General features: G+C 35.9%; 3 protein-coding genes across 5 annotated transcripts; 2 read left to right on the forward strand and 1 right to left on the reverse strand.

Annotated features, from left to right (window-relative positions):
- Window positions 1-162: 162 nt before the first annotated feature.
- On the reverse strand, window positions 163-4048 carry crybgx (crystallin beta gamma X). The gene is made up of 6 exons (XM_054618948.1): window positions 4005-4048; window positions 3626-3674; window positions 2853-2974; window positions 1981-2116; window positions 1099-1238; window positions 163-295 (listed from the first exon to the last, which is right to left on the reverse strand). The coding sequence occupies exons 1-6, from the start codon at window positions 4046-4048 to the stop codon at window positions 163-165; spliced, it is 624 nt and encodes a 207-aa protein (XP_054474923.1).
- A 2537-nt stretch (window positions 4049-6585) lies between these two features.
- Window positions 6586-15375, forward strand: lctla (lactase-like a). Its single transcript, XM_054616191.1, has 13 exons — window positions 6586-6715; window positions 6799-6959; window positions 8014-8101; window positions 8481-8590; window positions 8667-8795; window positions 8879-8974; window positions 10240-10294; window positions 10429-10590; window positions 11410-11684; window positions 13101-13227; window positions 13330-13529; window positions 13607-13670; window positions 15260-15375. Exons 1-13 carry the CDS (start codon window positions 6586-6588, stop codon window positions 15373-15375), a joined length of 1713 nt encoding a protein of 570 aa, XP_054472166.1.
- A 2440-nt stretch (window positions 15376-17815) lies between these two features.
- Window positions 17816-23709, forward strand: tipin (timeless interacting protein). Of its 3 annotated transcripts, none has more exons than XM_054618489.1 (8): window positions 17816-17871; window positions 19426-19561; window positions 19701-19797; window positions 20800-20875; window positions 20993-21115; window positions 21217-21274; window positions 21668-21904; window positions 22713-23709. In XM_054618489.1, the coding sequence occupies exons 2-8, from the start codon at window positions 19438-19440 to the stop codon at window positions 23093-23095; spliced, it is 1098 nt and encodes a 365-aa protein (XP_054474464.1). In that variant the 5' UTR covers window positions 17816-17871; window positions 19426-19437; the 3' UTR covers window positions 23096-23709. The 3 variants fall into 3 exon arrangements, with proteins under 3 accessions (XP_054474464.1, XP_054474482.1, XP_054474473.1); XM_054618507.1 differs by having other exon boundaries at window positions 22725-23709; XM_054618498.1 differs by having other exon boundaries at window positions 22716-23708.
- Window positions 23710-24511: the final 802 nt, after the last annotated feature.

Raw genomic sequence — 24511 nt, forward strand, 5'->3', positions numbered from 1 at the left:
ATAAAAAGAATCAAAACTCTAAACAAAAGTTGTTGGTTTTTTTTATAAACAGTTTATTACTAAAATAGGTTTTGTTGGTCGTGTGAAAAGCTGACAGGTTTCTTGCGTGTTGACGTTGGGAGGAGTCCTGTATTCTGGACTCCGTGGATCAGAGCCGGTGGTTTAGGTGAAGCGGACTCGGCGCATGGAGCCCACGGTGCTGTTCTGGCTGCCCCAGTCGGAGAAGTTGTTGTAATCACGCTTCTCCAGGATGTAATGAGACCCTCTGTAGTTCGGCTCCTGGTACACAGCCCACCTGCACACAAACACACACACACACTAGTGTTTACTGTAAAGCCTAATGATGGCTCATGACAGCTCTTTGGACTTCATATTGAGAATTGACAGCAACAGATTCCAAATGCAAATCCCACACTTGAAATGAACTCTAGACCTTTTTATCTGCTCCTTGTTAATGAAATGAGGGAATAACACACACCTGGCCATGGAACAGCTGATCAGCCAACTGTCCAATTACTTTTGGTCCCTTCAAAAGGGAGGGACCACGTATAAAATGTCTTGTAATTCCTACACAGTTCACCTGATTTGGATGTAAATAACCTCAAGCTGACAGTCTGCACTCAAAGCACATCTCGATTGTTTCATTTCAAATCCATTGTGGTTGTGTACAGAGCCAAAATGATAAATTATGTCAATGTCCAAATATTTATGGACCTGACCTCAAGGAAGCAGTAGACCAGCAACTCCTGTGTTCTGTGACATAGAATTGCTGTTTTTGTCAATGGAGTCTGGTGTCTTTGAAGAGAGCATAGATAACAGATTCAGGTCCCCGTCATAAATGTAAAGAGGTGAAAATATTCTAAATACAGCGTTCACTTAAACTGATATTGATTCTTTTAGGTTTCTAAAATACGTCCACAGCAGAACATTGATTTGCTTCCCTGCTGGTTCTCCTGTCTGTTTCTACAAACTCCATCTACTGTAGTAAAACACTGACTGTGGAGAAGAACCTCATACAAACATCTCAACTATCCTCAGCCATTTTCCTCTTGAACCAGCTGGTCAGAAGTTAGAGACCAAACAGGATGTTTGACTTACGCTCCTCCGAGCACGCGGATGGAGGCGACCCTGTTGAGGCTGTAGCGGCTCATCAGGTTGGGGATGTCGTCCTGGATCTCCATCTTCTTACCGGAGAAGCCGGCTCGCTCGAACAGCTGAGCTTTGCCCGGGTTGTTGTCCTGGAAGAAACAGAAGAAAACAACTCTCAGTGAGTGTGTGTTGGTGGATGAATAAGTTCTAAATAAGTGAATTATTCCTCTAGCGTCTAAAATAATTATAAATTTAGATTCATCTCCAATAAAATGGGACTTTATTTTCTATTTAACTAGTTTATGTTTTGCCTCAATTATCAGCTTTTTTATTAACTGGAAATTTAAAATTTAACAGTCTGAACTTTGACAGATTTTCCTCAAGCAATCCAAACACTTTTTTTTATAGTGTAAACATGTTTTATATACAAACTGTTTTCACCTATAAGAACAAGGAAGTACAGTGAATAAAGGGGTAAGACCTTTATTTTGTAATAAATCATACTTTTAAAATCACCTAATCTTGCAACTGTTGAATAGGTCTTCTGTAATTTAAAATAATTTATTTACACAAAAGTTTTCTAACAAAGTGCAGGTGAACCAACACATTTACTAAATAACTGGTTTTAATTTAAATGTAAAAAAAAAAATCTGTAACAGAAAATACTTTTTATTTCCTGTAATATGTCAGATTCAACAATTATTTCTGTCTATTTTTTTATTTATTTACATGCTCTGATGAATTCATTAGAGAAACATCTGTTAGAGGTGTAGAAGCTGTGATTTCACCTCATTAATCCAGGTGTGTGTTTTCTCTGCACCTGTCCTCCTGTCTGTGTGTGTGTGTGTGTGTGTGTTTGTGACCTTTAACCTTTCGAGCTTCGCGTCTCACCTGTTTGACGGCCCGGACAGAGGACACATGGTCCACCTGAGCGCACCACTTGTCGTAGCAGTTGTACTCCCCCCGGTCGGACATGTCCCACAGGTACTGACGGCCACGGAAGTTCTCATGCTCGTAACCGACCCATCTGTTAATGAAAGAGGAGAGAGAGGAGAGTCAAACAGCAGCAGGAAAACAAAATCTGTTTAGGTTTTGTTCATCTGTCTTAAATATAAACTGTTTTACATTAAGTTTGTTGGACAGAAGAACTCCTAGACTTGATTTTTCCTCAATTATACAATAAGAAATGTCCAAAATATGTTTCCAAACCAGGTGAACCAGGTCCTAAATTCATGTTGAAGCAAAGTCACAGTTATATATATATCCTAGACATTTTGTTTTAATGATTTAAACTCAATCAAACTCAAATTTAGTTTGTTTATTTCAGATTATGTCTGTGTTTCCTTTTTTTATATTAACCGCAATTTCGTGACATGCGTTTTCTACCTTTAGATTTAGTGCAGTTTTTAAACTTCATCTAGACATAGTTTCACCTGCATATTACTGCATGTAACTAAATCTGTTTTTTTGTTCCATTTTCTCATCTGTCCACCAAAATTTGTTTACATTTAATTCTGCTCAGATGAATATGGTGCATATTTATAAGCTCCCATCTGAACCACTGGGTTTTAGGTGAAATAACTATATTTTACATTTATACATTTGGAGTTCATCTCATTATTTTGGGAAAAAAAGTGTGATAATAAAAAATATATATATTTCCATTGTTGTCCACTGAAATACTTTGCTGTTAATCTGTTCTTTCTCTGTCCTTGTCTCTTGTGGACCCTCCAGTTCTTCAGCTGTCGGTGCTGTAAACTTACGCTCCGCTCTCCACCTGCACAGAGTTGCATCTCTCTGGGAAGTTCTTCTCGCTGATCCGAGCGCAGTCCGAGCTCAGGTCCAGTCTTCTGCCAGCGAAGTTACGCTGCTCGAAAAGGGTCACCTGAGGTCAAGGCAACAAAAACACCAACAGTTAGGTTTAGGCAACAAAACCAACACCAACAGTTAGGTTTAACAAAACAACAAAACCAACAACAGTTAGTTAGGTTTAGACAACAAAACCAACAGTTAGGTTTAACAACTAAAACCAACAAGGTTTAGACAACAAAACCAACAGTTAGGTTTAGACAACAAAACCAACAGTTAGGTTTAGACAAAACCAAACCAACAGTTAGGTTTAGACAACAAAACCAACAGTTAGGTTTAGACAACAAAACCAACAGTTAGGTTTAGACAACAAAACCAACAGTTAGGTTTAGACAACAAAACCAACAGTTAGGTTTAGACAACAAAACCAACAGTTAGGTTTAGTCAACAAAACCAACAGCTCTGAAAAACAGCTCTAGCTGTTCCCCCTCGCTTCCAGTCTTTATGCTAAGCTACGTAGCTTTGAATAGAAGAGTTTGGTAAAAAAAAAGAGTAGTAAAGATATTCTACTTTTAGAAAAAAATCCTGCCAGGAAATTTGTATTATATTAAAAAAGAAAACAGTGAACAAGTATGTTAATAAAAACACACTTTTAAAGTTAAATCTGCTCAAAACAACATCCTGCTTTAACAAACTCATAATCATAAATCATAATTGTTGGACTCACCCTCCCACTGGACCCGTAGAAGGCACGTTGGAGCACAGACCCCAGCTTGCTGTAGATATAGAAACATTTTCAAAGAATAATTACCCCAAACACACCACTCCATGATTAAAACAAATGATGGAACAACCACAGAGGAACTTTAGAAACAAACTACAGTGTTTTTGAGTTGAAACTAGGATTAGAAGTGATTTTAAAGTGTCTTCATGCTTCAGCCTTTCAAAATAAAACCATCAACTTGAACCTAAACTGTTCAGTCTGTGTGCATTTTTGGGTAAACTGGTGTTGGAGGCCTCAACACCTCTAACCAATGGGGGGGGCCGCTGGGTTTGGGTTGGTGTTGGGGGGGGTCTGACTCTGGAGCACGGAGCTCTCAACGTACCTTGTTTGTTGGGCAAATCCTGGGACTTTAGTGAAGATGTTCATGTCCGCTCTACGATGCTACAAGGAAGCCCCTTAAATAGAGCGAGGCGAGCGAGGCCGCGGCTGCTAGAAGGCTCACAGTGGTTCTGCCACAGTCGCCATTGATATGCTAAACACACACACCACGCTCATGTTGTCCTCTGTGTCATCACACACACAAACACACTGCAACTGCATGCAGAGCACAAAAAAAACAACATACAAACACACACACACACACACACACACACACACACACACACACAGCAGTAGAACCACAACGAGCAGAGAGAAGAGTTTCTGTTCACACTAACATGTAAATGTGAGTGCAGTGCCAACAGTTTTGGGCTCTGAACAATTCAGCGTTTTTTGTACAACAATGCACCTTATGATAATGGTTGTATTGACGCTTTGTGCCGGGGCAAAGCTCCAGCATGCTGTATTCACTGCAGAGGTCGTGACCCTGAAGGGGTGGGGTGGGGGGGGGACTGACAAACCTCCATGAACCTGAACGTGCAGATTAGACCGCTGCATGGTTCTGTAACGGGTCGGCTGGTGTGAGTTTAAATCTTAGTGAGGTGATGTCGACATTATTTTACATATTTACATTATTTGAGAGTTAACGTAATTTGATTTAATCAGCCTATAAAAAATCACAAAGTTGTCTCAGGAGCTTTTACATTCTGTACAATATTCCAGGACCTTGAGTGACCCGGCAGAAGACCAGGACCCTGGAAGGACATCACCTCTTTTTTAATGTCAACAATTACACCTGAGCTTCTCCCACTAAAGTGAAAACCTCTAATAGTGATCACGTCTGTCACATTGATCACTGTAAGAAGATGATTATTATAACCAATTCTTCTTTTTGTTTCTCTTGCAGATTTTTTAGTTTTAGTTTATAATAAGTTTAATAAGATTATTATGAGCTAACTTTTGATCCATGTCAGCGGTTTCTGCTGTACGAAATAACTGTGTGTATGTTGATGTAATAGACAGTTTTTAATTCAATACAATCATAGTTATTGGTCTATACTTGGTCTGAGAACACAGATTGTCCACCGAAAACAAAGGTTGTCTGTCTTTCAGAGGTTTGGAGCACCTCTTAAAACTTTGGTTAATTTCTATCAGACAACTAATAATAAAATATAGCAATCAGCCTCACCTACATGAGATATATATTATTTGTAGCTGGAGTAAAAGAACACAAGCAATTATAATCCATCATTGCCTCTGTTATTATATTATATTATTATTATTTTTATTTTATTTTATTTTATTTTATTTTATTTTATTTTATTTTATTTTATTTTATTTTATTTTATTTTATTTTATTTTATTTTATTTTATTTTATTTTATTTAATTTAATTTAATTTAATTTAAATTTAATTTAATTTAATTTAATTTAATTTATTATTGGAGGCAAATTTAGTCTGACTTAATCTTAAAATTGTGTCCTACAAAACTCCTCTCTGACATGTAAACTTTACAAAATGTATGAAGTTTAAAACAAGTTTACAACTTTGAATGTGGTATTTATTGGAATTAGGATGAGAAGAGTGAGAATAAACACAGTATGAAGAGTGTAACGAGACCGAGCTGCACACTTTGCTTACAGTGTCAGAATCCCTTCTTCTTCCAAAAGATCTGTTTGCCGCAGCAAATTTACTGTCACACATCACTGACTCCAAATGGAACGGCATTCAGTGTGTGTGTGTGTGTGTGTGTGTGTGTGTGTGTGTGTGTGTGTGTGTGTGTGTGTGTGTGTGTGTGTGTGTGTGTGTGTGTGTGTGTGTGTGTGTGTGTGTGTGATGAATAGCAGTAAATGTCACTGGATGCTTCACTCTGTTTTGTTTTTTGTAGCATTGGCTCTGAACCTGTCGTGGTGGGACACACGGTGGGAGCCATTAACCAGGTCCAGAAGCTTGGGGACGTTTCTTGCACTTTGGAGCAGTTTCCATCGGAGACAAATGCAGGAGGAGCAGCAGGTCAGACATCTATGTGTGGTTCTGAGGGCTGAAACAGAGGCTGGGTGAAGGGGGACAGATGTAGGGAAGGGCACGGCACACAGGCTTTGGAAAGGACTCGACTCAAAACCCCACGTTTTGAATTTCTAATCTCATTTATCTTTTGCATCGCTGGAGATTCACAGCAGATTGAAAATGTCGCTCATCCTGACTGTGCTGGACAAGCTGGCTTACTTTCTGTCTCTGGTGGCGTTTTGTGTCAGTGTGTCCTACAGCTGGCTGAAATAAGACTAGATACCTCCTTTAAATACACAAGATCTGATACTAACTGGGTGTTTTTTCAGTGGATATTTAACAGAATGGTCATGAGTATTTGAGATGATTTTACTCAAAACCTGTGGACACCTGACACCTTTTGTGAGTTTCTGGACCTTTGTTTTGCTTCAAGACATCTGTGATTTGTCCTCACTTCATCTGGCTCAGGGTAGACTAGCAGGGGATGTAACATTTGTAGATGTTTTGACCGGTTTTGGATGCCATTATATCTGTAAAATCCATTTATGGTCCTTCAGGTGTAACTGGAGACAAAGACCATGCTGCTGCAGCGGTGCATCCTGAGGCCGTACCATGTTCTTGCACTGGTGCTGTTTGTATCAGCCAGGGAGGACTTTGACTGGACGAAGAACGAGAAGACGTCTTTCTACTACGGCACCTTCCCCACCGGTACGTCAAAGCATCAAACACAAAGTAGACAAAACATTACAATAATCTGTAAAAGCATGGAGGTTTATGGTCTACTCCTGCAGGGTTCTCCTGGGGAGCCGGCAGCTCTGCGTATCAGACGGAAGGAGCTTGGAACATAGACGGCAAAGGGATGAGCATCTGGGACACATTCGCCCACAAGAAGGGGAAAATCTTCTCAAATGACACGGGAGACACCTCCTGTGAGGGCTACTACAAGTTCAAGGTGACATGTTGGAGAAATTACAGTACACCTTCAGCAAAGAAAAGGCTGGTAGAGTCTTGAAATGAATGTTATCAGGATAGAAACATCAGTAGAACGGACATTGAGCTGTTTGACCAGTACAAAAGAATATGGAAATTGTAGCTATTTGCTGCTGCTCGGCTCACATTCTGTAACCAATGTAGTATTAAAGCACGGCTGAATTAGCAAACTAGATAACCAGACGATTGTCAGCTAGTTTGCTAATTCCACCATGCTTTCATGCTACACTGGTTGCAGAAAATGAGCCGAACAAAGTTGTCATTCATCTGTTGAGCATTAAGTTGTTACTTAAATTGTACTCCTTTCTCTGACTCCCTCTACGCTTCGTAACGTGACTACCACTGCTCGTTGTAGTCGTTCCTGTAGAACCTCAGTGAGTCAGTGATTTGCTGTAAGTCGGTTTAGTTTGTATGGACGTTATCCCACTACAGTCCAGTAAACTTAAAAATGTCCGTCCTTCTGATCATCCTGCTACGTTGATTTGAATGGGAATGTCCCTTATACACCTTTTTTATTTCAGACAAATTTCTTATTCCAGCAAATTTTGCTAACTTTGGGATTTCCAATAGAATTTAAAAGGAACAACATTTTAGGAAAATCACCTTTTCTCTTTCTTGCTGATGGTTAGATGGAAATATTGATAGTACTCTTGTAAATATGGTAAATATAAAGCTACAGCCAGGAAGCATTTAGCTTAGCTTAGCAGAAAGACTGGAAACTTAGGGAAACAGCTAGCCTGTGTCTTACTAATGTAAAAGAAAAGATTGAATGTGTTCATGAGTGTGCTGTTAGGCAGATTTGAGAGAGCCAGGCTAGCTGTTTCCCCCTGTTTCCAGTCTTTGTGCTAAGCTAAGCTAATCACCTCCTGGCTCCAGAGTGCCATTGAAGTTCTCTATAAATATCTATCAGCTACTACGCATAATTCTGAAAACGTCTAACTATTCCTTTAAATAAAGTTCTGTGGGCGTGAACAAAGTTTGATTCTCAAAATGTTTTTTTCTTTGTTTGTTTTAAGGATGACATCACCTTGATGAAGGACATGAAGCTGAACCATTATCGCTTCTCCATTTCCTGGCCAAGGATTTTACCAAGCGGACTGAAAAGTGACCATAATCTATTTTATAATTGATGATTTCTTCAGTTTTTCTCTCATTCTTTACCATTTTATTTGTTTTTCTTATACTTTTTTTCCTGTTTTTTGGTGATTGAAATCGGTACTGAAAATGATTAAAGATTGAATCTAATAACTAGAAAAATAATCAACATTAATCTTCATTCCAGCGTTGCTTATCTAATACGTCTCCTTGGGCTCAAAAAATTTTCATAATTTTTTTACATTTGAAAAGATAAACAAATAGTCAATAAATACATTTAAAAAACACTACAAAGTCAAAATAATCATTGGAGCAGCCCTAATTGTAATAATGTTTTATTTTACTATAGTTAATATTGATATTAATTATTAAATGGCAACTTTTTCAGGTGAACAAATCAACGAGAAAGGAATCAAATACTATGACGACCTGATCAACATGCTGCTGGACAATAAGATCACCCCCATCGTTACTCTGTACCACTGGGATTTACCACAGGTGAGCACAAATAAACACCTTTTTTTATTTATTTCCATTCACAGACTGGGACACTAACACATTTTTTACTCCTCAGGCCTTACAGGAGAAGTACGGCGGCTGGCAGAACGCCACCATGGTGAACTACTTCAACGACTTCGCCAACTTGTGCTTTGAAAGATTTGGAAGCAAAGTGAAGTACTGGATCACCTTCAACAACCCGTGGGTACGTTGGGTTTAAAGGGAAACGGTGCGTTCACTGTCCTGTGACACAGAGGTAGTGTTTGACTTTGTCTTGTGTGTTTTTAGTCCATTGCTGTGGAGGGATATGAAACAGGAGAACATGCACCCGGACTGAAGCTGAAGGGAACGGGAGCTTACAGAGCGGCTCACAACATCATCAAGGTAAAGACTCAAGAGACGAGTCCAGTTTGTGTGGTTCTGTGTGTGCAGAACTCAAAATCCCAGTTTCATTGGATGTCCATTTATCTCAGTAATGATATTATTAGAAGAGGTGCCTGTTTCAAATCTAGTTTTATGAGATTTTAGATTTTAACCACGATCTGCACACAACAATATCAATGTTGTTTCTCGTTCTTTTAGGTTCCGCAGATGGAATAAGTTAAAATTGCACATTTAAATATGAAGTAACCAAAATATTTTTTTAAAGAATGTGAAAATTATGACTCACGAGAAACTTCAGAATGTAAGCTTACCATCTAAGTTATAATAACAATTTTTTTTTTTACAGTTGTTTTATAATATTTTTGGGGGGATATTTGGCTTAGAGGCATTTTATTGATTAAATAAAACTTGCATTTTTTTAATCAGACAGTCAATCAAGTTGTATTTATAAGGAACCATTTCAATCAAATCGAATGTGTTTTACAAGTGACTGACAATAAGAAAACAAGAAGGAAATTAAGAGAAGATGAAGAGACGCAAACCAAATTTTGTTGAGTAAAAATAAAATAAATAAAATAAAACTTTATTATGGTAAAACATAAAAAAAAGTAAAATGAGAGTGAAATTAAATAGGTATAACAATACTAAAACCATAGCATAAAACCACATAAGACACTTTGTAAAATCAGACATAGTAATAAGCAATAATGAATAAACTAAAACTCGTTCTAACATAAAGTGTTTACTAGGTGGAGTTTTACGCATCACTAAATTAAAGTTCAGATGAAGTGAAAAAAATGCCTTTTTAAGATCACATCACCGTTAATATCTTGCACCCGTTATACAATATATGCAAAAAACTTAAGCATAATTTACCATAATCAGATATTTTCTTAACAGGGAATACTCCTAACTCTAAAATACATATTTCTCCATGTATGCAAACTAATGTCTAGTTTACAAAAGGTTTTTACTTTGTGATGCTACCGTGACTTCCTGTTTACATTTCAAATTTTAAACTAATTAGTAGTGACTGAGAATTTATAAAGGTCTTTACACTCAAAGCTATAAATGTATTTATCAAAGAACTCCTGCATCTTTGCTCTCTTTACACCAATGACGACAATGGAAATATGTTTTGGACTTTTTAAGATGTGTGTGATTTTAATGTGTCTAATAGTAAAAACAAAAATGTCAAACAAAATAAACTAAAGTAGCAAAAACAAAAACAGACACCAAAGTGACACTTTCTGTCTTTGAAACAGGCCCACGCTAAAGTTTGGCACACGTACGACATAAAGTGGAGAAGCAAACAAAAAGGTAAACAGAAAAAGCTATTTCCTTTTTTGTGTCAAAGATAAGTTTCTGCGATGCCATGCTAAAAATGTGTGTGTGTATTTGATTGTGTGTGTATGTGTGTGTATTTGATTGTGTTTGATTGTGTGTGTGTGCAGGCCTGGTTGGGATCTCGCTCACGGCTGACTGGGGGGAACCTGTAGACATCACCAACCAGAAGGACATCGAAGCAGCAGAGAGATACATGCAGTTCTACATGGGATGGTTCGCTACTCCCATCTTCAACGGAGACTACCCCCAGGTCATGAAAGACTACATCGGTACGCCTCCGTCCAACCATATCTCAGAAAAAGAATATTTTTTCTTTTGCTACTTTGGTTTAGTTTGTTTGACATCATTATTATTACCCTTAGACACATTTAAGGCTTATTTCCATCATCGTCATTGTAGTATAAATAGCAAACATGCAGGAGTTCCTTCAGAAATACATTTCTAGGTTTGAGCGTAAACTTCATAACTTCTCAGTCAATGCTAATTAGTTTTTAAAGATTTACTAAATTAACTTGCACAATTAAAACTTAAGAAATATCTCAGCTGGTGAAGACTTCAGTGGGGTGTAAAAAGGTCCAATCAAGAGCAAGTAATCATGTAAACAGGAAGTCACGGTAGCATCACAAAGAACGCAAAAAAACAACTTTTGTAAACGTAGGTATTAGTTTTATTTCTGTTTTAATATATATATGTATTTTATTTCACACAAAGAAATCTGTATTTCAGAGTTAGTGGTACTTATTCTGTTTAAAATGAGAAGGAAATATCTTATTATGCTAAGCTAACTGATGGTTTTTAGTTTTATATTTTGATATAAACCACAAAGAATTATTTTTCTTTGCATATATTGTTTAACAGGTGCACAATATGACCATTGACGTGATCTTAAAGGCATTTTTCCATTTCATCTGAACTTTAATTATGTGTAAAACTCCACCTAGTAAACACTTTATGTTAGAACGAAGCTTATAAACAGCTGGTGTAACTGACTTTAAGTAGAGTTTAAAAGAAAAAGTTTGTCTTAAAGAGAATGTGCTTGTTGTATCTGCTGCACAAATCAGTTATCATCCCTGACCTTTGACCTTTAGGCAGGAAGAGTGGCCAGCAGGGCCTGGGAGCCTCTCGGCTGCCCGTCTTCTCGCCTCAGGAGAAGAGCTACATCAAGGGGACCTGTGACTTCCTCGGCCTCGGCCATTTCACCACCCGCTACGTCACCCTGAAGAATTACCCAGCAGGCCTTGGGGACAGCTACTTTGCAGATCGTGACCTCGCAGAGCTGGTGGACCCTCGGTGGCCCGATCCCGGCTCTGAGTGGCTCTACTCTGTTCCCTGGGGCTTCAGACGCTTGTTGAACTTTGTGAAGGTACGAAACATAAATATCCAGATATCCAGGTTCATAAGATCTATTGAATATAGATATCATGGTATTATATCATTTATCAGCTCAGTTACGCTGCACAGCATTAACCCCTGATAATGCCACAATGTGAAGAACAAATGTGTGTTAAATTGGAAGGAGAGCTAAAATGAGCTTCCTCCTAAAATGTTAAACATCCTACAAATAAGGATTTTTTTTGTAGAGAAATTCAACTCTGTAATCCCAGATTTCAAATAGTTTAATGTCTTCTCAAAATAAATTATAATATTGTATATATTATTATTATTATTATTATTATTATTATTATTATTATTATTATTATTATTATTAAACAATCCTACTGTCATGTTAATGTTTAATTTATAGTCACGTTAATATTATTGTATAATTTATTATTTTAATATTTTGGCAGCATTGTTTTCTGAAACTTTAATGCCAACTAAAGCGCTTTGAATTGAATTGAAATAGTTAACGAGCTGTTAACGGAGGATTAACTGAGTTATTACATTATGATGCGTTCAAACTCAAATGTAATCTTGTAAAATTCCATTTTTGGGATAATCTTCCGTTGTTTGAGGGAGATGTTTTAACAGCAATATAAAATAGATATTAGAGAAATATAACCTGTTTAACTTCATAACACTGGCTCTCAGCAGCTTTTAAATACATAATTTAAACTACTAATGCCTAGATTTTTTTTTTAAATTAAAGCAAAAAATTTTAAATAAATACAATCTTATATTTCCTAATCTTTTTAACTGTGTGTTTTCATGCAAATAACCACAATAGAAGATTCTAAAAAAGTCAAAGGATTTATTGATAATGTTTGGTGGGTTACACTGACTTCAGGGTGGTTGGAATTATTATATTGTACAAATTAAAAGAAAAATGGCATTTAAGTGTCGCAAAACAAGGCAAAACAAGATCAGTTGATTGGAAATTTACCAAATATATATATATATATATATATATTTATATTTATATTTATATTTATATTTATATTATATATATATAATAATAATAAGAAGTTTTTTAGTGTAATTATATTTATGTTATTTTTATACCGTTATCCATCCGCCCAGCACTTTGGTGCATACATATGTTTGAACGCTGAGGAGAGCGAGGCTAGCCATTTCCCTCCACTTCCAGTCATTATGCTAAGCTAAGCTAATCATCTACTAGTTCCAGCTCTGTTCACACACATAAGAGTGATATCCATCCTCTTATCTAACTCTCTGCAAGAACAAACCTATTGAAGAAATGTCACATAAATACAAGTACTACTTTGTGTCACGCCAACACAAAGATATGAGTTATGAAATATATTGTATAAGTAATTACATAATGATTAAAATCAGTATGTTTTCCCTTTCTCTATGTGACACGGTGTCTCTCCTCCAGACTCAGTATGGAAACCCGATGATATACGTGACAGAGAACGGAGTGTCGGAGAAGATGCACTGCACCGACCTCTGTGACGACTGGAGGATGCAGTACTTCAAAGATTACATCAACGAGATGCTCAAAGGTGACACAACAACTTAACACAAAGATAACATCAGAAACATCGTCCCCTGAGATAAAACCAAACATTTTCATTATTATATGTTGGTTTCCCTTCCACCCGCAGCGTTGAAGGACGGGGTGAACGTGAAGGGCTACACGGCCTGGTCCCTCCTCGACAACTTCGAGTGGGATGAAGGATTCTCCGAGCGGTTCGGACTCTTCTACGTGGACTTCAGGACCAAAAACAAGCCGCGCTACCCGAAGGCCTCGGTCCAGTTCTACAAACGCATCATCAGCTCCAACGGCTTCCCCAATCAGAGAGAGGTAAACTCTGACGACACACTACATGTGGAGCACATCATGCTGTTTAAATGCTTAAAGAGTTGGTCTGATGTTCACAGGTGGAGAGTTGGAAGAGGAAAGCCGTGGAGACGTGCTCCTCCAGTAACCAGCTGCTGGCTGCAGGTCAGTACCGTGAAGCTCTATATGAAGTGATGAAGTGAGAGGTCGGGGGGGCAAACAAAGAAAAGATTCTGTCTCAAGCTTGTTCTTCGGCTCTCTAACGGAGGTTTTTCTTTGTTTCGCCCCCTCCAGCTAGAAGAAAGTCCCAGGGAGATCAGGAACAGGCTTGGCCAGTGCATGATGAAGTTTAGGTACAAGAGTTGCTTCAACTGGAGTTTCCTTTTAATGCATTCCTTACTTCTTTATTTCAGGGGCAAATACTACGTGTTTTGTTCACCAAGTTTAAAGAGCAACTTAACTAAGAATGAGAAAACCTGACAAATTAAAAATATATATTCATTACCTAATTTATTTGATCAAAAGAAAAATACACATTAGTTATTGTTATTTATAATTATATTTATAATTATTATTTATAATTATTACTTATAATTATATTTATAATTATTATTTATAATTATTAACATTAATTTAAAAAACAAGCATTGAAATATGGAAATGCTGCTAAATGTATATATTGTTAGTATACAGTGTGAAAATATGATTCAAGGTTATATAAAAGATAAAATAAAATAAATAGATAAATAAATATATTCTAAACTAGCAAATAAATTAAGAAATAATGTAAATAAATCCATAAGATGCATGCCTTTTAATTAATGTTTTCTAGATCCATAGCAGCCATTTAAATATATATATATATTAAATTAAATATGTTTATATACACTTGACACTTTAATAATCAGACTTAATGCAATGCTACTTAATTCTTTATTTTCAGGGGCAAATACTACATGTTTTCTTTTCCAAGTTCAAAGAGCAACTTAACTAAAAAAATAAAAATAAAAAACTACTTAATTAATTATATCAAAAGACAAATACACAACAATTTATTAGCAGCAAATAAATGAAGAAATAATGTAAATAAATCCATAAGATGCATGACTTTTACTAGATGTTTTCAAGTTCCATAGCAGCCATTTAAATATAAATATATATATATAAAATATTTACGTTTATACTTTAATTAACAGACTTAATTTAACACTCTTAATTTGTTTGTTGGTTTATTCTATTGTACATTTTTACATTTTTATTTTTAAATAATTCCAAATTCCTTGTATGTGCAAACTGACTTTTAACTGTGTTTATTGTCATTTAACAGAACTAACAAATCTCTACACGCATACATACGCACATCTCTGTACAGACATTAAAACAAGAAATAACAACAACACTAATAAAAAACCTGAAGAATAAATTGATAAGTAAAATATTGTGGGAGGGGTTGATTCAATTAAAAAATATTAAATAACATAAATAGATAAATAAATATATTCTAAACACGTACAGGTCCAAAGTATATGCAATATAAACTTAATCAACATAAAATGTGACACCATTGTCGAGTCTCTGTGACCTTTCGTGACCTCTATTAAGTTGCTTGTCACCCATTCTGTCCAGAGCACTAACATCTTAAATATTGAGATCAATCACTACAGGTTCAATAAACTGATTCTGATTTCCAGTCTTTTGAAGGTGGGACTGTAAATGGAGACATTTGCTCACATTTCTGTGTTTTTGTGTCTCAGATCCGCTGATTGGTCACATGGAGATGGTGACAGAGATCGTGGTTCCCACCGTGTGCACGCTCTGCATCCTCCTCAGTGCAGTGTTCCTCATGTTCCTGCTGCGAGGACGCATCTGAACACACACACACACACACACACACACACACACACACACACACACACACACACACACACATGGACACATGGATCTGAGAGTGACTTCAAAGCTGTGAAACTTTATCCTGTCGAGAGCCTTTTGTTGATTTAACTGTCCTGCTGTTCTGTTTTGAATAAACACTTCTTCAGGTTGTCACCATTGAGTCAAAAAAGCCTTTACATGAAACAAATCTGAAAGAATGATTTCAAGCTTGGTATATTAATTATTATTATTATTATCTTTTTTTAACAAACTGGTCTTGTGTGGTTTTTGACATAGCTCACTTTTATAGGCTACTCAAACTTACTGCAGAGAAAATATGTTTTTTTACTGTCAAAAAGTTTGTAAACTTAAGAAATAAAAGTGATGCAGATAAAGTGTTTTACTCTCTATGGATCATACACTTCAATTAAATCAATTTTTAAGACTTAAATGGAGCTGGTTATTGATTGAATTGATCAGATAAATCACAGAAACACCTTTCACAGCACAGCATTATATCCTTCAAATTAAAAGCCCTTAAACTGGAAGTAAATAATAAGAGAGGGAAACCAACATACAGAAAATGTAATTATAGTTATACAGTAGCAGTCTAAAGTTTGGACACACCTTCTCATTCAACTACTTTGAAGAATGTAAAATATAAAACATATTCTGGTTTGTTGAGCATTTGTTTGTTTACCACATAATTCCATATGTGTTCCTTCATAGTTTGGATGTCTTCAATATTAATCTACAATGTAGAAAAAAAAAAAAAAAATAAAGAAAAACCATTGAATGAGAAGGTGTGTCCAAACTTTTGACTGGTACTGTATATTTAATATTTTTCTTTTTTAAGTGAAACTATTTTTGAACACTGAATACTCAGACAAATTAAATACACATTAAAACAATTCATAGGAACTTTAATTATGTGGTTTCATGCAAAGTCATAGCCAGGAATGTATTAATACTGAAGTCTTGTATAATTAGTCCAAAACCTTTTTGACTTGCAACCAGAATTTTTTTATGGTTTTTGACATAGCTCACTTTTATAGGCTACTCAAACTTTAACTGCAGAGAAAAGATGGTTTAATGTCAAAAAGTTTGTAAAATTAAGAAATAAAAAGTGATGCAGATAAAGTGTTTTACTCTCTATGGATCATAAACTCCAATTAAATGCATTTTTAAGACTTAATTGGAGCTGGTTATTGATTGAATTGATCAGATAAATCACAGAAACACCTTTCACTGCACAGCATTGTATCCTTCAAATTAAAAGCCCTTGAACTGGAAGTAAATAATGAGAGAGGGAAACCAACATACAGAAAATGTAATTATAGTTATACAGTACCAGTCAAAAGTGTGGACACACCTTCTCATTCAACTACTTTGAAGAATGTAAAATATAAAACATATTCTGGTTTGTTGAGCATTTGTTTGTTTACCACATAATTCCATATGTGTTCCTTCATAGTTTGGATGTCTTCAATATTAATCTACAATGTAGAAACCAAATAAAAAACTAAAAATAAAGAAAAACCATTGAATGAGAAGGTGTGTCCAAACTTTTGACTGGTACTGTATTTAATAATTTTCTTTTTTATTATTATTATTGAACACTGAATACTCAGACAAATTAAATACACATTAAAACAAGTCATAGGAACTTTAATTATGTGGTTTAATGCAAAGTCATAGCCAGGAATTTATTAATACTGAAGTCTTGTATAATGAGTCTATATATATATATATATATATATATATATATAAAATATATATTATATAAATATATATAAAATAAAAATAAAGAAAAACCATTGAATGAGAAGGCGTGTCCAAACTTTTGACTGGTACTGTATTTAATCATTTTCTTTTTTATTATTATTTTTTATTATTATTATTTTTGAACACTGAATACTCAGATCTGTATTTAATAATTTTCTTTTTTATTATTATTATTATTTTTTATTATTTTTTTGAACACTGAATACTCAGATAAATTAAATACACATTAAAACAATTCATAGGAACTTTAATTATGTGGTTTCATGCAAAGTCATAGCCAGGAATGTATTAATACTGAAGTCTTGTATAATGAGTCTATATATATATATATATATATATATATAAAATAAAAATATATAAAATAAAAAAAAATAAAGAAAAACCATTGAATGAGAAGGTGTGTCCAAACTTTTGACTGGTACTGTATTTAATAATTTTCTTTTTTATTATTATTATTATTTTTTATTATTATTATTTTTGAACACTGAATACTCAGATAAATTAAATAGCCAGGAATGTAGTCCAACCAACCTAATACACATTTAACTAACCACCAGGAAAACATGTATATTAACATTCTTTAAATATATAATTATTAATCATTCAGTGGGCTTTTATTTTGAAAAAGGGAAGTCCGTGACCCGGATGTTGTTGTTGTCGTCGCTAAAGCTCGCTTCCGGTCGCTGCCCGGACGGCTGGAGACGGCTGAGTGAGTATCAACACGTCAGAGGCGTTCAGGTTCTCCTATGACGTAGTATTCCACAACATACATGTACTTTAGTCACGTCTACGTCACGCGTTAATCAGCTGACTGCGGCTACGTCACGTGGTGGCTAACTCCAGCTAGCCGTGACGTCACAGCGGCTGGTAGCTAGCCTAGCCTAGCGTTAGCATATCTTTAATAAAACTACAAACGGACTACAAAACATGTGCGTTTGTTTCGTCCGACGTGCAGGTTCAACACCTGAACGCCTCCTCCCGTCTTCTTCGTGTCTGTGAGTGACGGGGGAGCAGAGAGAGGCGGACACGTGGTGCTGTTGTTGTTGTTGTTGTTGTTCCCGGATGTGGTTGAGTTTCCCGCCATCTGCTGATGACGCGGCGGTCGACCGATATCTGAGCGTCACAACCGGATGTGAAGAAATGGAGAAAAAAAAAATAATAATTATTATTTATTTATAATTATATTTATAATTATAATTATAATTATTTATAATTATTATATTATAATTATATTTATAATAATTATTTATATTATTATTTATCATTATATTTATGATTATAATTATATTTATAATTATCATTTATAATTATTACTTATAATTATACTTATAATTATTTTTTATAATTATATTTATAATTATTATTTATAATTATTTTTAATTATTTTTATAATTATTACTTATTATTATTATTATTATTACGTAAAATATTGTGGGAGGGGTTGATTCAATTAAAAAATATTAAATAACATAAATAGATAAATAAATATATTCTAAACACGTACAGGTCCAAAGTATATCCGATATAAACTTCAACATAAATGTGACACCATTGTCAAGTTTTGGTGACTTTTCATGGCCGATACCGATATCACAACCTGATATGAAAAAATGGAGGAAAAAAAATTCATAGCAACATTAATTTCAAAAACAAGCATTGAAATATGGAAATTTATACATTGTTAGTGTACAGTGTAAAAATATACATAGTTTAGTATTAATAATACTTAGAGTTTATATTCTGTTGTTTAGTTTAATAAATAAATATTTAACATGTTCTAAAAGTCATCTTTATTGTCCAAGTATATGAACACATACAAGGAATTTGACTTTGTTTTTTTTTGTTGCTCTCAATGTATTTACACAGAAAAATGTATCTTAGTTGCGTTTTAGTAGATTTGTGTTTATTATCTTGACCATGTTGGTTCCCGTCAATACCACTTTACTTAAGATTCAAGTTGGGTATAAATGGGCCTCTCAGACATTTAATAACGCTGATATTTACACAAAAATATGCTTTTTTCTACAGTTATTAACAACACTTCTAGTTCTATAATCAGCCAAATATCAGCCAAATGAATGTGGACCTAATACAGCGTAACTCCCTGTGTTTTATGTGTTTAGTTTTTGGTTTTTACTTCATTCTCTTTTGGTTTTAAATGTGTTCTGTTACCGTAAAGCACTCTGTTGGTAATATCGTTAATACTATTTATTGTTTTTTTGATCTGATTGTGTCTGATCAGGTTTTTTACTTTCTCCTCCAGGAGTTGCTCATCATGGAAAACGGCCGGTTTGAAGCTCCTGACTTCGACAGCATTAGGGATGAATCTTTGGCTCCACTCCCGCCTCCTCACTCCCCGGGCCAGGGAGGACGAGAGGGGGGAGACCACTTTGACGACGGTGAGAAGAAGCTGCCTCAGTCAACACAATATAAGCCAAGTCATACCGAGAAATTAGAAAGACAAGATGAGGTAAATTCAGATGTCTTCAGATGGTAATTGACCAGCTGTCCTGTCCTCATGTGTTGTGTTTAATGCAGCGGAGGACGACGACGGAGACACGTCCAGGCTGGTCGACGTCCCTGCTGCTAAAAGAAAAGGAGTGAAGAGGCCTCAACCCAAGCTGGACTCTCAGAGGTAACGACAGAGGAGTTCCATGTGTTGTCAGTTTTTGGACATCACATTACAGATTTAGCAGAGGAGTTCCATGTGTTGTCATTTGATTTTTGGAAGAAAGACACCAGGATGCCTCAAAGTGTAATTAAAGCACGGACGTTTAATCAAGAGAAAGGCCTGATATGTTTGTTTCAGGCTATTTCATTTAATTTAAGCTCTAATTTAAGGTTTTTGGGGTTTTGTTTGCATTAACCCTCTGAACCCCAAAACCCCCCGACAGGATGGAAAAGCATGAATACACAGTAATCACAGCCAGAAGCTACAAGAAAACGTAATTATTGTCAGGTTTTAATCTTTCCGGCGGGCCTTGAACACGTCATGTGTGGCAAACGGTTCTGTCAGGAAAGTAGCCAAAAATAGAAGCTTAAAATTGTGTTTCATTTGAATTTACGCCACAAATAAGCAGTTTGTTTTAACCTGTTTCTGTTAAAAACATTAAATTCTGAGCTCCTCAGTTCAACTATGAAGCCATGATTGATTCATCTGAAACCAACAGTCACGTGAGGAGAATTCTGTGAATCTTACACTGAACTGCTGCTGAACACAGCAGAGAGGAGAGGAGAGGCTGGAAGTAGAGGATGTAAAATACATATAGTTTAATATATAAAACACGTAGAGCCTCCACCTTTTTCCGACATTGGTAACATTTGTGGACAAAAACGTTGCATGTTTAGATTCCAGTGTTTTCTAATTTTTATATAATAAAAAATATGTTTTTCTTTTTTATGATTTATGTGATTATAACTGTGTTATTCTGCACAAAAGACACGTTTGAGTTCTCTCAAAAAAATCAAGACCACAGAGAGTACAAAGAGCAAAAAACACGCCGAAACAGCTTTTGGTTCAGAGGGTTAAATACAGTTTTTATACATACCATAACGTCTAACCTTAAAGCTGCCCTCATCTATATTTTTTATATATAAACAGTGTTCAATGACGGAGTTTTTGTTTATTTCTCCTCAGGCTGACTTCAGAAAGAGGACTTCCAGCTCTACGGACACTTTTTGATAACGTCTGCTTCAAAGGCAAAGGACACGAGGTGAGAGCTGCCAGCAGAAGACCCTGTAGTCTTTCATGTTGTAATGAACCATATCACCTAACGTTCAGCCAAACGTCTGACGGTGTCGGTGTGTTTGTGTGTTCTTTGTTCCACCAGGCTGAAGACCTGCGGCTGCTGATGCAGAAGATGGAGAACTGGGCTCACAGGTTGTACCCCAAACTGCAGTTTGAAGACTTTATGGACAAAGTGGAGAAGCTGGGCAACAAGAAGGACGTTCAGGTGGGAGGAAGATGTTGCTGCTGATTATTTCAATGAAATGTACTTATTTTCTACAGTGCAGAATTATTAAGTAGAGTAACTATTTTCCTTCTTTCCTGCAGACCTGTCTCAAACGGATTCGACTGGACATGCCGCTGACACACGAAGACTTCATGGGTGGTAAGAGATAAAAACACACCGTTGATTTATGCGTTTTAAGACCTTCAGAATTGATCTGAAACATAAAACATTTACACAATATTTGCCGGGATTAAGGGTCTGAAATAAGCACCTGCAAATTATTGGCAGGTTCCCTTTAATATCACAAAGCATAATAATCACAATTAGATCCTTTTATGGTCGTAATGTCCCACTGAACTCAGTGAGGGTCTGTCTCAGGAGAGGGATGAAGCCTTCAGAGGAGCTCTCCTAAAGTCAGCAGCAACCATGAGAGTTAGAAATGCCTTTTTTCAGATATTATATGTTTTGCAAAAAATAAGAATGATATGCGAGAGAGTAATGTTTAGATGTTCACTCTGAATCTTTGTTTCTGTTAAATGTGTCTTTGTTTAGGAGGCGAAGAAGAAGCAGCAGAAGCTCCTGAATCTCATGTCTTCGGGGATCCGGATCCGTTCAACAGCTCGAGCTTTAACCACCTGCAGGCTCCGGTCCACTCCACTCCGGCTCCGACTGCTCCACCCGCTCCGTCACCAGCTTCCCCCTCCCTGACGGAGGAGCAGCGTAGACGCATGGAGCTGAACCGGCAGCGAGCCCTGGAGAGGAAGCTGGCCCGCCAGCAGCAGCAGACGGGTGAGAGGAACTTCTGTTTCAGCCAAACCTCAGCCAATCACCAACAAGATGCATTAAGATAATAGTTGCATCACCATCAGGCCAGTTGGTGCATTTTTTTAAACATTTAAAAAATGCAGTGCTAAAATAAAATAAAAATAATTCTGTGATAGCTAGAATCACATTTTTACTGCGAAAGAAAGGCCGTTAATTAAACAGTTATTCCTTGAAACTGATTCACTGTTTATACCACATTTAACTTCTGAATCTTGACGTCTCTTGAGCACATCTCCTCCTGCTTGCAGATTATATGACTTATATAGTCTGTTTTTTTCTGTATATTGGAGTGTACAGCTTATTTAGGGGCTTCATAGCAAAGCGGGTCAATACATATACTTCATTTCATCAATATTTATCATTTTGTGGAGGTCCATTACTTAAAATCCAAATAAAAATACATTTAAATTCCAGTTTGCAATGCAACATAATAGGACACTAACACTAAGCGAGTTGAATATTTTTGCAAAGCTCATCTGTCATCATCTATGTGTGATGACAGATGTGTCCGTTTAGTCTGAAGGAAAAGCTCAGAGAGAGAGAGAGAGAGAGAGAGAGAGAGACGTTGGATACACTGAGAGAGATTTAAAATATAAATATTGTTTCCCAAACTAAATATGCTCTGCATGAACTGAGATGGTATATCTTTGCATGTAGACGGTGCATTCATCTAAGCGTATGTTCAATACCCTCCCAGCACCCAAAGAATCGACCTTTGAACCTTTGCAATATACTGAACATTGATTGACATCAGATCTAAAATGTCGCCCAGCAGATCCCTCAGACTCCCAGACCGCTGACTCGTCCACGTCAGCAGATGAACCCACATCTGTCTCCTCTGCCAACGTCCTCAACAGCTCTAAAGATCAGGATGAGGAGGTGGAGGCTTTAGACGTGGAGACGGCAAACAGCAGCACACAACAACAACAAGAAGAACCACAAGAAGAACAGGAAGAACAGGAACAAGAAGAACAAGGACAACAACAGGAAGAAGAAGAAGGACAACAACAGGAAGAACAGCATGAAGAACCCAGCCAGCTTCCACACACAGACTCTGATCCTCCTGCTGAATCACCTCACAGTGAGAAAGAGGAAGAAGAACCGGGCCTCAGTGAGGTCCATGAACCCGACAACAAGGGTGAGGACGAAGATTAACGCTCTGAGTTCGGACACGGATAGATCTACGGCCAGAGTTTTCTTTTTCTTTTTGGCAATGAATATATATATATATATATATATATATATATATACTTTTGCATAAATTGTCTTCTTGTAATTTGCAACTTTCTTCAAATTCAGAATTCCTGTTTCCATCTGAAAAACACATCATTTCACTGATCCCACATCTGTTCCTGTGTTTTTTTTGTCATACCAGCAGCTTTAAAAGGAACTGAATATTTTCAGATTTGATCATTTATTGGCAGGATTTTGTTTGGAATAAATTTCAGTATTCCTGAACTTTACAACCTGTTTCTTATAAATTGCCCTTTTTGTTTTTCACGTCATCAGCGCATCATGAGGCGTCTAAAACCTTTTGTATTTGTCTGGAGCTTACTTGGAGTTTTGTTTTTCATTAATGGTTCGGGGCAGTTTGTTGGTGTCCTTACTGTCTTTTTAAAATGCCAAACAATAAACGTTTCCTTAAAACTGTTCAGTATAAAGACGAGTCTGTGATGTCATCTTCTCACTCAGATATACGACCATTAATACAGCATAATCACCACAAACTCATAATGTGGATAAGAGATGATTAAATCTGGTTTAACTACTTTACATTATTTTCAGACTTAATTTATATTTCATGAAATAAAACTTTTTTCATAATTTCAAAGTGGACAATCAGTGCAGGTGAGGCTGTTACACAGAAATGTAAAATGTGTTAAATGCTTTAGATTTGTGAAACCTGAAAAAGATGTTATTTCTTTTACAGTATGATATGTAAATATTACTGTTAATTACCGTCTACTGCAAATAAATATGTTAAAGAGTTACACTGTAAAATATTTTAAATTACTGGCTACTAACTGCAGTACTTTCAGTTTATACAGTACTTTTACAGCAGCATCAAATGTAACCGTGAAGCTGCAGTAGAGTCGTTTTTATGATTTACTGTAAAAGTACTGCAATGAGTCGCCAGTATTTAAAATATTTAAGAGTGTAACTCTCAAAGTATTTAGTTGTGTAGAAAAATACAATAACTAAGAGAATCTTTGAATCCTTAATTATATATAACTTCAGATCAAAGTTGAAAATTCTTACTATGGGTAACTTCGAGTTAATAATAAAGATTTAAAATAAAGTTTTATCTTACTAGGTTTTGCAGTAAAGGTGAAAGCTAATCATGATTCATCGTTCAGACCAGATGTCTCTTAACTTAATACAATACCCGACATAAAAGGCTTCAACTCCAAACATACACAACAGTTTAATATTCATCCATACAGGCTAAATAACAAACCACAAGGAAACATCAGTAACCATGTAACAAAAATATATTCTGTGGAAACACTTTTATACAAAGAACCATAATCTACAATAAAACTTAAACTAATGCAGCCATGATTCTAATAA

The sequence above is a fragment of the Anoplopoma fimbria genome, chromosome 2 (genome assembly GCF_027596085.1).
Source record: "Anoplopoma fimbria isolate UVic2021 breed Golden Eagle Sablefish chromosome 2, Afim_UVic_2022, whole genome shotgun sequence".
Lineage (NCBI taxonomy): Eukaryota > Metazoa > Chordata > Actinopteri > Perciformes > Anoplopomatidae > Anoplopoma > Anoplopoma fimbria.